Source organism: Equus asinus, chromosome 25 (genome assembly GCF_041296235.1).
Source record: "Equus asinus isolate D_3611 breed Donkey chromosome 25, EquAss-T2T_v2, whole genome shotgun sequence".
Classification (NCBI taxonomy): domain Eukaryota; kingdom Metazoa; phylum Chordata; class Mammalia; order Perissodactyla; family Equidae; genus Equus; species Equus asinus.
Genome location: NC_091814.1, coordinates 12,861,830 through 12,874,637, shown reverse-complemented (window position 1 = coordinate 12,874,637; position 12,808 = coordinate 12,861,830). Strand labels below are relative to the sequence as shown.

Genomic DNA, 12,808 nt, shown 5'->3' with positions numbered 1-12,808 from the left:
AATCTGCGTGTTTTTTTACTTGAGGAAGATTAGCCCTGAGCTAACATCCGTGCCAATCTTACTCTAGTTTCTATGTGGGATGCCTCCACAGCATGGCTGACCAGTGCAGTGGGTCCACGCCTGAAATCCGAACCCCATGAACTCAGGCTGCTGAAGCAAAGCGCGTGGAACTTTAACCACTCAGCCCCGGGGGCCGGCCCCTCTTAAACAATTTAATTTCCCTTGTATTGATAATGGCTTTTTTCCTCCTTTTGCTTTAGTTTTCTAGTTGCTTATTCATCTCTAAACTCGCTGTTGAAAATGTGACTCCTCTCTTACTATGTTCGAACATGACGGTAATCTGTCATAACATTTGTAAAGGACTTTTCCTCTTGGAGCCCTCCATCCTCTAGGTCTAAGGACTGGCTTCTCCTCTCTCTGGAAGCTTTTTAGTATATTTCCTTTATCCTAGATGTTCTATTGTTTCATGATAATGTATCTTGGTATAGGTCTTTTTTTGTTTCTTGGAAGGGCACTCAGTGAACTCATTTTTCTAAAAGCTTATATCCTTCAGCTCTGGAACATTTTCTCATATTTATTTCTTTGATAATTTTGTTTTATATGTTCTCTTTCTCTGAAACTCCTGTTAATTGTATGTTGAATCTTCTAGACTGATCTAATATCCTTAACTTTTGTCTTCTATTTTCCATCTCTTTGCTTTTTGTTCTCCTTTCAGAGAAATTTCCTCAACTTTATCTGTCACCTATTCTATTGAATTGTTAAGATCTGCATTCATATTTTTCATTTTCATAAGCTCTTCTATGAATGTTCTTTTTATAGCATTATTATCGTGATACATTATCTTTTATGATATTAACTTAGTCTTTCTTTTAAAGACTGTTTTCTTCTGCTGCCTGTCCTGTCTCTTTTTCCTCTGAGTCATTTTTTTCAGTTTGTTTATTTTTGGTCTCTTCTTTTATGTGAAAGGCCTTTCTAAAATATTTGGTGATCATTACCTCTCCATTCACATTTAAGAGTGAGGCACTTAAAAGGTGTGTGCAATCACATATGAAAGCTTGTTGACTGGTCGACTCATGGTGAGGGGATGGAACTGGTATCTGGGCATTTGCTACCGTTTTGTCAGTATCTCTGGACTTGTCTCTTAGGCTGGTCAGTTTCTCCAGAAAGGAAACTTTTAACTTTTTACTGGAAGGTACACGCAATTGTAAGATGAATGGAGGAGAGAAAGAGGTTGGTTTGTCGAGGAGAATTCTCTCACTGTTTGAAATACAGATTTTCACTTCTTCTGCCAGTTTTCATTGCATCTAACCTGGCCTTAGTTATGCCTGGTGCCTCCGAGTTTAGAGTACTTTATTTTGACTTCTGTGGGTCAGAGTTGAGAAGGAATTTAGCTGCTTTTAATATGACCTTCAATCAATTCTTCTGTTTTAGCCCTACCCTCACTCTCATCTTCAAGGGTTTTTAGTACTTCCAAATTCAGAATCTTTGTGGGGTTCTACAACGTAAATCAATTTGTCTATCTCCTGCAGGCAGTTAGGTTTCAACTTTCTCCTCTCTGCTAAGACAATTACCTCTAGTCTATTGGGATCTCTGAAGGGGATCCCAATACTGGCATTCCTTCTTTGTTCAAGGGTTCTGAACAAGTTGAGAAAGAAAGCACAAAGTAAATGTGAAGGTAAACGTGTCACCTTTATTACTGTTACAGGCCAGATTGGAGGATGCAGCTTAGTGTAAGCGTCAGTGGGCCTGCTCACTGTACCCTAGAATCAGGCAGCCTGGCTTGGGGCAGACTTCAATGTGGAGGAGCACAGTAGAATATGTGTTCTGATGAACAGGCTCCCTCTCCCAAGAGCAAGGGGGATGGAGCAGAGTGGAACACTCCACTTAGGGTGGATGAAGAAAGGGCTGAGAGAGGCCCAGTTACACTGATTGAGCTCTTTTCACAAGAAGGAAAACGTCAGAAGTAAGGAAGAAGCATTTCTGAACTACATGGTTCATCAGCTTTATAGATTCCAAAATTTCATTGAGCTCTCTCATCAGCTGTCTTCTCTTTGCTCAATCTCTTTGTCCTTTTGGGTTTGGTCTTTTTTTTTTTTTTTTTTATTAAGGTTATAAAAGTTAACATCCTTGTGAAATTACAGTTGTACATTATTATTAGTCATGTTGTAGGTACACCACTTGACCCCTAGTGCCCTCCTCCCACCCCCCTTTCCCCTGGCAACCACCGATCAGTTCTCTTTGTCCATATGTTAACTACCACCTATGAGTGGAGTCATACAGAGTTCATCTTTCTCTGTCTGGCTTATTTCACTCAACATGATACTCTCAAGGTCTATCCATGTTGTTGCGAATGGGACAACTTTGTCCTTTTTTATGGCTGAGTAGTATTCCATTGTATATATATACCACAACTTCTTTATCCAATCATCAGTTGCTGGGCACTTAGGTTGGTTCCATGACTTGGCTATTGTGAATAATGCTGCAATGAAGATAGGGGTGCATGGAGCTTCTGAAATTGCTGATTTCAGGTTCTTAGGATATATACCCAGTAGTGGGATGGCTGGGTCATAAGGTATTTCTATTCTTAACTTTTTGAGGAATCTCCATACTGTTTTCCATAGTGGCTGCACCAGTTTGCATTCCCACCAACAGTGTATGAGGGTTCCCTTTTCTCCACAGACTCTCCAACATTTGTCACTCTTTGTTTTGGACATTTTTGCCATTCTAACAGGTGTAAGGTGATATCTTAGTGTAGTTTTGATCTGCATTTCCCTGATGATTAGTGATGATGAGCACCTTTTCGTGTGTCTATTGGCCATCTGTATATCTTCTTTGGAGAAATGTCTGTTCATGTCCCCTGCCCATTTTGTAATTGGGTTATTTGATTTTTTTATTGTTGAGTTCTGTGAGTTCTTTGTATATTATAGAGATTAACCCTTTGTTGGATAAATAACTTGTGAATATGTTTTCCCACTTGGCTGTTTTTTTGTTTCAATCCTGTTTTCCCTTGCCTTGAAGAAGCTCTTTAGTCTGATGAAGTCCCGTTTGTTTATTCTTTCTATTGTTTCCCTCATGTGAGGGGTTATGGTGTCCGAAAAGATTCTTTTGAAGCTGATGTCAAAGAGTGTGCTGCCGATATTCTCTTCTAGAAGACTTATTGTTTCAGGCCTAATTGGGTTTGGTCTTTTAAAGATTTTCTTATTGAGATATAATTGACATATAACATTATATTAGTTTTAGATGTACAACATAATGATTGTATATCTGTATATATTGTGAAATGCCGACCATAATACGTCTAGTTAACATCCATCATCATACAGAGTTACAAATTTGTGTTCAGGTCTTATTCTTTCAAAGTCATTTTAGGGGGCTGGCCCCATGGCTGAGTGGTTAAGTTCGCATGCTCTGCCTCAGCAGCCCAGGGTTTCACCAGTTCAGATCCTGGGCGCAGACATGGCACTGCTCATCAAGCCATGCTGAGGTGGTGTCCCACATAGCACAACCAAAAGGATCTGCAACTAGAATACGCAACTGTGTACTGGGGTGCTTTGTGGAGAAGAAGAAAAGAAAGAAAAAAAGAAGATTGGCAACAGATGTCAGCTCAGGTGCCAATCTTTAAAAAAAAAAGTCATTTTAGTAAGGTTTGAAAAGAAATGGAAATATGTATATTAAATTCACATTTAACCAGAAGTTTCAAGTTATTTTAAGTAACCTTGTTATCAAGGTTACAAATTTCTTTTAAGGCAAGTATTTGTTATTTCTGCTACTGGAGAAATGTAGAAATGCAATAATTCTTAGAGGGCAAAATCTCTAAGTCATTCCTAATTGATATTGCAATTTGGATTTATTTGTAGAAGACTCACTCTTTTAATTTTGTTTGACTTTGACTAATGTTAAAACTAGTTTACATTCCATTAGCTTATAAAGAGTTGACTCAAGTTGGAAAATCTCAACATAGAATTTTAAATTTTTGTAAATATTCCACAGAATTTGGTATTCACATAGCAATAATCAAAAGTTTACTGTAACAGTATGCATGCTTTCCTCTTCACCACTTACTGACCATCCCTACAGAGAAAAGGATCCCAAATTAAAGAGAGAATGGGATTGGAAAAAACCTGGAAAACGCAGGGTAGTTCAATCATTTTATAGTATTCATGGTGCCAATCCAAACCTTTTCTCAAAAAAAAATCTGATAAATATCTTCAACTAAGGTTTAATAGAATAATCAAGTTTACTTATTAGTTATCCTGGGGTTTTTGTATCTCAACAGGGGTCATAATATCGAATGTCTATTTGTGGCATTTTGGGCATCAGTAGGGAATGATATTTTAGGAAGCAGAACATTTTGTGCATCCATGAATTAAACAGAATTATAATGGTCACCTTTGGAAAAAGATTTGAACTTTGATCAGAGGAACTGGGTTTGAGATTCAACGTTACAAATTACTGATCATAGGACCTTTGGTATACCCTTATTTTAGTCTTCTATTGCTATTGTTTAGTTATTCATTGCTAACAAATCACCTCAAAACTGAGTAGTTTAAAATAACAACCATGCTTTATTTACTCAAGATTCTGAAATTTGGACAGGGCACGGTGGAATGGCTCATCTCTGCTCCACATGGTGTTGGCTGGGGCAGCTTGACGAGGGCTGGAGGATCCAAGATGGCTTCACTCACATGGCTGGGGCCTCCAATAGGGTGGCTGCGACAGCTAGGTGATGTCTGGTCTCTCTCTCCCTTCATAGTCTTTCATCCTCTATGGCCTCTCTCTATACATGGCCTATCTCTCCAGCAGGGTATTTGGACTTCTTTATTTGAGAACTGGCTCTCTGGAGAACACAAACAGAAAGTGCCAGGCCCCTTAAGGGCTAGACCCGGAACTGGCACAGTGTTATTTCCACTACATTTTATTGGTGAAAGCAAATCACAAGGCTAGCCTAGATTCAAGGGGAGGGGACATACTGATGGGAGGAGTGCCATGTGTGCACCGACATGGGAGAAATTGTTGGTGGCCATCTTTGGAGACAATTTACCCTACTACTTAACCTCAATAGGCTTCACTGTTTTCCTTTGGAAACTTTAGATAGATATAAGGCCCTATACAAATATAACAACTTACCCTGCCTTGAAGAGTGCCGACCTGGAAGGTTCCCACTGGATATTAGCACAATGGGCATATAGAATTATTGGTGTTCTCTGAGTATTGAGCATCTATGCTGTTGTTAAGGGGAGCGGTAGTGGCCTTGTTGGATGGTTTTCTGAGATGGGATTTCTCAGAGGCATGGGTAGGAATGATTTCTGGTAGTTCTAAATCAGTCTGAATTCTAGAGGACATACACTGGCATTAATTGCACTAGCTTAGTTTTATCTTGTGACTGCAAATTAACTAGTTTGGAAAAGGAAAAGGTAACAAGTTAAGAGGAAGAGAAGTTTGCAGTTATCTTTCACTCATACTCCATCACCTGTTCCCCAAGAAGGCATCAACCACACTCCATATTTCCTAGTGGAAGTATGAATTTAAACTACCACCTGAGAATTATTTGAGACCTAATCAATACTAAACATGTCTTGAGTACCCACCGTGTGCTCAGCGCTGTGCCAAGTCCTGTGAGTGATGCCAGAGAAAGCCAAGTTACTGACTTGGTTTTTCTCTAGGATTTTCCAATCTGGATGGGCAAACCAGAATTCAAAAAACATATATGAGATTTTGTGAGGCAGCGTAGGATAAATGCTGAATAAATAGAACATTTAATAAGTCCTCAGAATTCAGAGGAGGTAAAATCATTTTGGTTCAGGTAGAACAGCATAAGCAAAACCAAAAAAAGCAGAATGACTATCACCTGTACAGAGCAAAAGGGCACTAGTGAGACGAGCAGAAAAATGTGTAGCAGGGAGATATTCCAGTTACTATTGCTGCATAACAACTCCCAGTTTAGAGGCTTAAAATAATAATGACGATTTTATTATCTTTCATGGTTTCTGTGGGACAGGAATTTGGGAAGGGCTCAGCTGGGTGGTTCTGGCTCAGGATTTATGTGGTTGCAATCAGACAGTGGCTGGAGCTGGAGTTGGGGGCTGGAGAGGCTGGGGACTCCGTGGGTACCTCTCACTCTCTTCATCTAGGCTCAAGGCTTCTCCATATAATTTTTCCTATAGGTTAGTTTGGGCCTCCTGAGAGGGTAGGTATTTGGAGAGGGCCACTGTCATAATTTGGGTTCCCAAGGAAGTAGATTGGGAGATGGAAATAGCAGTCAGGACGTATATTGGGGAATGATATTGGGACCAATATCTGTGGAAGGGAGGAGAAGGAAGCAGGATTAAGCCGTGGGAGAAACTGAATGGCAGTGCAGTCCTAACAAAGGCCTCAGCTGACTTACTGGGGGTGCCCTGGAGCTGGGATGAATGATCCATCAGAGTTTGCCTAAGTCAGGCAAAAGGGCTGGCTGGGCCTTTATACCTCTGCGGTGGTCACTCATGGGATGTGGGCTGCCCCCAGAAGGAGGTATAGATAACCCTGGGCAAGGCAATTTTCTTCAGCAGAGCTAATCCCCTACAAGGGCTGACCCCTGAAGGTCATCTCCCAGCGGTACTCCCAGCACTAGGGGGAATATGTCCTTCATTCCTGAGGGAATTTCTCGGAGGTGCAGCGCAGTGTTCACCACAGCCCTGACAGGCTCTGTGGCTGTCACTGGAGGGACTGGGCCCTTTTGTAATGACCTGGCACTGAGGAAGTTGGGGAATAAATACTCCAACTTCATTATCCTCCAGACTTCCGATCTCCTGCCGATACCCCTCTCCCACGTACCTAACCCAGGAAGTCATAGGACTCTGTGGGTTTTGAGTCACAGAGCAGGGTGGAGAAGGGTGAAGAGTCGATCTGGAGGGGCAACAGAAGATACTCAGCAGCAGAAGATGAGTTTAGTTTTTGAACGTTAAGGACTTGTTGAGTTAAATAAGATCCTGATGCATACTTCTCATTGGTGGATTAAAGTAGTGTTCTGAACCACCACTCATTCATTCCACTCCTTGCTCCTTTGCTTTCATCCCCCTCCTAATTACTTAACCTCACTCTTCATTCTGCCATGTAAACCCTGCCTTATTACTTCAGCTTAAAACATGTCCTAAGTTCATGAGTTTGACTTTTCTCCTGGCTATATTTCATTTTTTCACCCTTCATTTAGGTCCATACACCCATCTACTAGCTGGGTAATCTTCATCCAGCCTATTCCCAGGCACTTTTCTTTCCGTGCACCAGCCCTATGGAGAATCTTTCCTCCCCCAGCATATTATTTACCCTGGCTTCTTGATTAAGACTGGAAAGAGGTAAGGTTCAAGGTACTGAGGTAACCCAGATGAGAGGTGATATGAAGGTGGGGACAGTGGGTATGGGGAGAAGGCCCTCTTTAGCAGATCCCTGTCTAAGCTTACTGTGGTGTACTTTCTGAAGCTACTATCCAATGGTAAAATGAATTCATGGCCTTTTCTCACAGTCATTATTTCCAGCATACTCTCCCATTCTGTCTAATGTGTTCCAATACAAAAGCCCTGCCTTTTAACCCCAATAATCATCTCTTCTTTGAAACTCTTTGGTTTCCTACATTTTTTCCAAATTCGCCTCCTTCTTTTCTGCGCTCCTCAGTTTCTTTGACTACTTTGGTAGATAATCCCTCTCTCCCCTTTTCCCCCTCAACCATGTTTTGATCTCCTTTGCCTGATAGTTCTTATTAGATATATTCTCTGTGGACATCTTATTTTTTCCTCATGTCCTCAACTATCACCCGTATGTAGATGGTTCCTAATAGGAATCTCCTCCCTTTGAGCTCTCTCTGGGATTCCATTCCAGAGTTCCAGCCCCTGCCGTGGCTGGTGGGATCAGAACACAGGACTTCTTCTTCCCAAGCTGGAGCTAAAATGTGCTTTCAGGTTTCTTTTTGGCCCTTTTTTTTCCTAGCCTTGTTTTTTAATTCTTCCTTGAACTGTTCCTCAATCCATTTTGGTTCAGTTTTCATATCATCCTGGTTTTTTCAGTCTGTATTAAAACAAACAACAAACAAACAAACTCAACGAACTCCAAATTGCCCCCCCATGTCATTTTATACCAAAAGCTCTCCCTCTCCCCTTCTGTTTTCATTTTCAAAAAATTTCCTTTTTGAGAATTCAAAGGAAACACTTAGCAAGGGGAAGACAATTACTATTCTGTTTTCCTTTAAAGTATTTAACATGCCAAATACTAAATATTTACCTTTTAAATGTAAACCTATTTGAGGAGCTGTGTGTCTCTGTGTAGGGGGAGGGGGAAATGGTGGAGGAGGTGGGAGGGGTCTCTTCCGAAACCCTAAGGTCTCTAACCTGAGAAACTGAAAAAATAGCAAACAGCTCTGAGAGGGGCTGGACTAATTCACCCACTTCCTTCCCCAAATCATCTGGAATTTCTTTGGGTATTTATCCTGAGAATGGTGTAAGGGAATGAAAAGGACAGAATTTAAGCAAGAACTAACAAAAGTTAGACTTTCAAGCCACAACTTAAAAAAGTATTCTTATCCCGCTCTTTTATATCTCACACTGACAGACTTTGAAAAGCGCATTTTACCTATGGCTTTCCATGGAAACCAACGAAAGGGAAATTAGAAAGGAGAGGCATCGCAGTACCGTTTTTATGCAAACTGATGTTTGATTTTCATTAGGCCAGCATTGTTTTTCCTCCAAAGTCTTAGTGTTTATTACAGTAACAATTACCTCACTAACAAGTCCTCCAGGGTAGTTTTATTTAAAGGTGCCTAATCTACATACTTCACCCAACTGCTTTAAAAATCGTTCAGTCCTTCATGGTGGAAGTTAACATACATCTTTATCCCAGCTTGGTTCTGCAACAGAAGCCTGATCCCGGCAGGACAGTGCCACGAAGGCATGCTTTTTATGTGAGGTGCACGTTGCTGTGCACGTTGGCTGCAAAGCAGGATCTGCGCTTTAAAATGGCCAAGAGCCTGTGCGTGCCGAGTGCTGAATTATCAATCTCGCAACTTGGGCACGTAAGAAGGATGTTTTCTCCCTCCCGTTTGACTAAAAACAGAAAAAACAAAAAAACAAACCCAACAGGCATCAAAATCGTCCGAGCGCCTAGGGAAAGCGCGCCAACCACACAAAGAAAAGGAGGGGGCTACTGGGATTCAAAATCATTTCCCCGGGACGAACACCCTCCTGGACCTATCGGAGTTAACTGCGCGCTTGGTCGTAGCCAATAGACACAGTGTTTCTGGTTCAGGTCCGCCCTGAGGACGGATAGACTTTTACGCAGTCCAATGGAATCGTGTGATGCTGGAGAATCAACCAATACACACGGGAGGTGGGTGGAGTGTAGGCCAGGGGGTTGGCGGTGCCGTGTCATGGAGGCTCAGTCTCTGAGCAGCCATTGAAGGGGAAGGAACTGCGGGTGTGTGTATGTGTGTGCGTGTGTGTGTGCGCGTGTGAGTGCGCGCGCGAGTGTGTGGACAAGGAGGTGGGGGCAGCCGAGTTAGAGTCCCAACTCCTTGGACTCCATTTGCTATTCTCTTCTTTTCCCCCCACATCTATCTGGTGGTGGTGGGCGTTTATATTTGCGTTTCTTTTCATTCATTTCCAAATCTTTTAAAAATTTTAGGGTTGGGGTAGTGGGAAAGGCAGGAAAGGGTAAGGGAGGAGAGTAGTAGCAGAAGAGCAGGAGGAGGACATGGAGATGAAGAAGAGGATTAACCTGGAGTTAAGGAACAGAGCCCCGGAGGAGGTGAGATGACTCAGCCCCCTCCCCTTCCCCATCAGCCCTGTATTCGGAGGATCGGGTTTCTGGGGGTCCGGGTGGGTGTGTGGGGAGGGATAAAGAATTAAGCCTCACTTGGGGTTAGGGTTGGGGGGAAATATTTAATTTTAAGTTTTAAAGCATTAAAATCTTTTACTTAAAATGGCGAAGGCTTTAAGTTTCTAGGGGCGTTTTTGTGTGTGCATGGGGTAAGCTTAGCCCCTTTCGCCTCTCTTCGAGTCAGGCATCCTGGCCTCGTGGGGGTGGGAAGCGGGATGACGGGGCCCGCGCCGCCGCTTCGCCCCCAGAGTTCCTCCTCCTGGGGCCCTGCGGCGTGGGCGCGACCCCCCACTCCCACGCGCCCCTGCCGCAGCCGTCGTCGCCTGAGAAGTTAGTCCAACTTTTCTGCAGTGCTGCCAACTCTTTCATTTGGGGGGAGGCGCCCCCGGCCTCGAGGCCCCTGGGCGTCCCACGACGTCGCGCCGGCCGCGGGCTGGGGTCGCTCGCGGAGTCCGCGGACCGCCCGCTGCCGGCGGCGCCCACTCCCCCGGGACGCCGCGCGCGCCGACCGCCGCCGGGCGGAATCTGGGTCAGCGGCCGGCTCTCCTGCCGGGGCTAAGTTTTGGGACTCGTAGCAGTGACCAGAGGTGGGGAGGGGGACGCGAGGCATGATCTCCTTCGTCCCCCGCGGTGCAGTGAAATTCGGCGTGTCGTGTCGTGGCGGCCGCAACTCCGAATTTGAGCCCCGGAGACGGTTTCACGAAACTCAACAAACGGGTCGTAGTAGTTCGGCTCTTTCAAGATGGGTTCGGCGAGACGAAATGATGCGCGCTCGCGGCCGCCGCCTCGGTTAAAGAGACGGGCTGGGGAGGGGCGACGTGAGGCGGGGTCGCGGTCAACTTTCGGGGGTCGGGCGGGAGGTATTTCCGCCTCCTTTTCGAAGGCGCCTCCTCGGCCTCGCCCAGCCCTGCCCGCCCCGGGCGGGGGCGCTAGGGGGACGCGGGCTGGCGGGCGACCCCTTTTCCCTGGGGAGTCCCCGCCCCGTGGGGGTTTCCCGTCGGTCGGGGCGGCAGGTCGCGAGAGCGGGGCCCACGGCCAGCGAGGAGCCTCGCGCTTCTGGAAGCAGAGGAAGGCGTCGAGAGCCGTGCTAATTGCGGCCTCTGAAAAGAACCCTAGAATTTGGAATGTAAGGGATATAATTTTTTTCATCAGAGGTGGAGGTGGTGCTGGGCAAACCAGCACCGGGGATGAGTGGGGGCTGTCTGGTGGGCTGCGGCGGCGTGCGGAATGGGAACCCAAGATCTTTGTGTACTTTTAAGAAAAGTCTCTGTTTTTCTGATATTGGCAGGGAGCAGGAAACAGTCGCTGCTGTCATCCCAGAGAGACCTTGAAGCTTTCTAGGGCCTACGCTTTAGGGGCTTCAGGAAAAAACTAGCAAAATCAGACTTAAAAAGCTGTCTCTCAGGAGCACACATTTAGAATGCTGTTTTATGTCTTGGGTTGGAAAAGTGGATTCGTGTCCTCCCCCAACCCCATTCTTTCACCTACTGTATCCGTAGTAATTTCTTTGCCAGTTTTGGGGAGTGCCGGATGTTGCCTTTTCGCAGCCTCTCCTTCCTCTCCTGTGGTGTAATAACGGTCTCTTATATTTCTATAGCTCTTTACGGTTTACAAAGCACTTTTCGTGTTTATTTACTTTTCTCTTTCGGACAACCATGTAAGGTGGATTATATTGTATTGTTCTGGAATCCAAATTAGCAAACGGAGTCTCAGGGCAATGAAGTTCTTTACTCAAGTGGAAGAACTGGTTTTCTGACACCAAACCTAGCGGCCCTCTCTTCTCCACTCGGCTAAGATAGGAGTCAGAAGACTTGCACTGGAGGTACAGCTCTGCCACATACTAAGTATGTGACCCTGGGCAAGTCATTCTTAACCTCTGGGCCCTGGCTTCCTCATCTCTCAACAGGAGATCATGATGCCTTCTCTGCTCACTGAAATAATGTATCAAAGTCATATTCAAATAGAGAAGGTGGCATTCCTTGTTGCTAATTTTTAGCCCTCAAAATGCCTCAAATGTATTTTTGCATTGGGAATGGAGAACCAGTCTCCTGCCTCCTCCTTAAGAGTAAGTCCATTTAGGCCCACACCAGAAAGTTTTGTTCTACAACTCTGACCTAACAGAGGGTCCAGTTCCCCCCTCCCGGGAGTGGGGAGAAGTCACAAAAATGTTACCAGAGTGGCAGGGAGAAATAACATTTTGTCAAGGATATATTGTTCTGGGTGATCTTGTTTGCCCTCAGTATTAGGACAAATAACAAGAAGAGGCTGGATGGTGTCAGAAGGAGCTTTCTAAGTAAAGGATAACAAGGTGTTTTTGAGTTATGGTGGCATTTGTCAACCAAAGATAAGGAGATTTAAACTGAAAAAGTGAATAAAACAGTTTCCTTTCATCTCCCTGCTGTTTCAGGGCAGCTCACTCGAGTCCTTCCCCAACAGCCTGGGTATCCCCTCACTGCGTGAATATATGCCCTCATGTTGAGAGTTCTTCTCATCAGGGTCAGAAACAAGTTTCACATGGGACTTTTTTCGAAGTTTTGTTTTTTATGTGTCAGTGGTTTGAAGCAGGCATTGAACTTCTTAGTCCAAGTTTAAATTTAAAATGTTAACTTATAATGATGACTTGAGACTGTGTTTCAGTTTTGGAGGAGAATGAAAAGGATCTCTGTAAGGAGATTGGTGGTTTTAATGTTCACATTTCCAGTGTCAGGACCCAGGGCTTTTGCTAAATAGATTGCAAACTAAAGAATCATTCACATTGTCTCTTATTGCAAACTAAAGAATCATCCACGTTCTCTCTTACAGGTGACAGAGTTAGTCCTTGATAATTGCCTGTGTGTCAATGGGGAGATTGAGGGTCTGAATGATGCTTTTAAAAAACTAGAGTTTCTGAGTATGGCTAATGTGGAGCTAAGTTCACTGGCCCGGCTGCCCAGCTTAAATAAACTTCGAAAGGTAAGTTGGCATTAGG

At 44.2% G+C, this 12,808-nt stretch overlaps 1 protein-coding gene across 5 annotated transcripts in view; it reads left to right on the top strand.

Annotated features, from left to right (window-relative positions):
- Positions 1-12,808, top strand: part of ANP32E (acidic nuclear phosphoprotein 32 family member E) — a 33,137-nt gene that overhangs the window by 9,265 nt on the left and 11,064 nt on the right. For 2 of the 5 annotated variants that reach the window (XM_070496847.1, XM_014865416.3), the window contains exons 1-2: positions 10,234-10,966; positions 12,643-12,792. In XM_070496847.1, coding sequence (XP_070352948.1) covers positions 10,583-10,966; positions 12,643-12,792 — 534 coding nt within the window. In that variant the 5' untranslated portion in view covers positions 10,234-10,582. Of the gene's footprint in view, positions 1-9,274; positions 9,769-10,233; positions 10,967-12,642; positions 12,793-12,808 lie in introns of those variants that run through there. The other 3 variants (XM_014865415.3, XM_014865414.3, XM_070496848.1) reach the window with 3 other exon arrangements.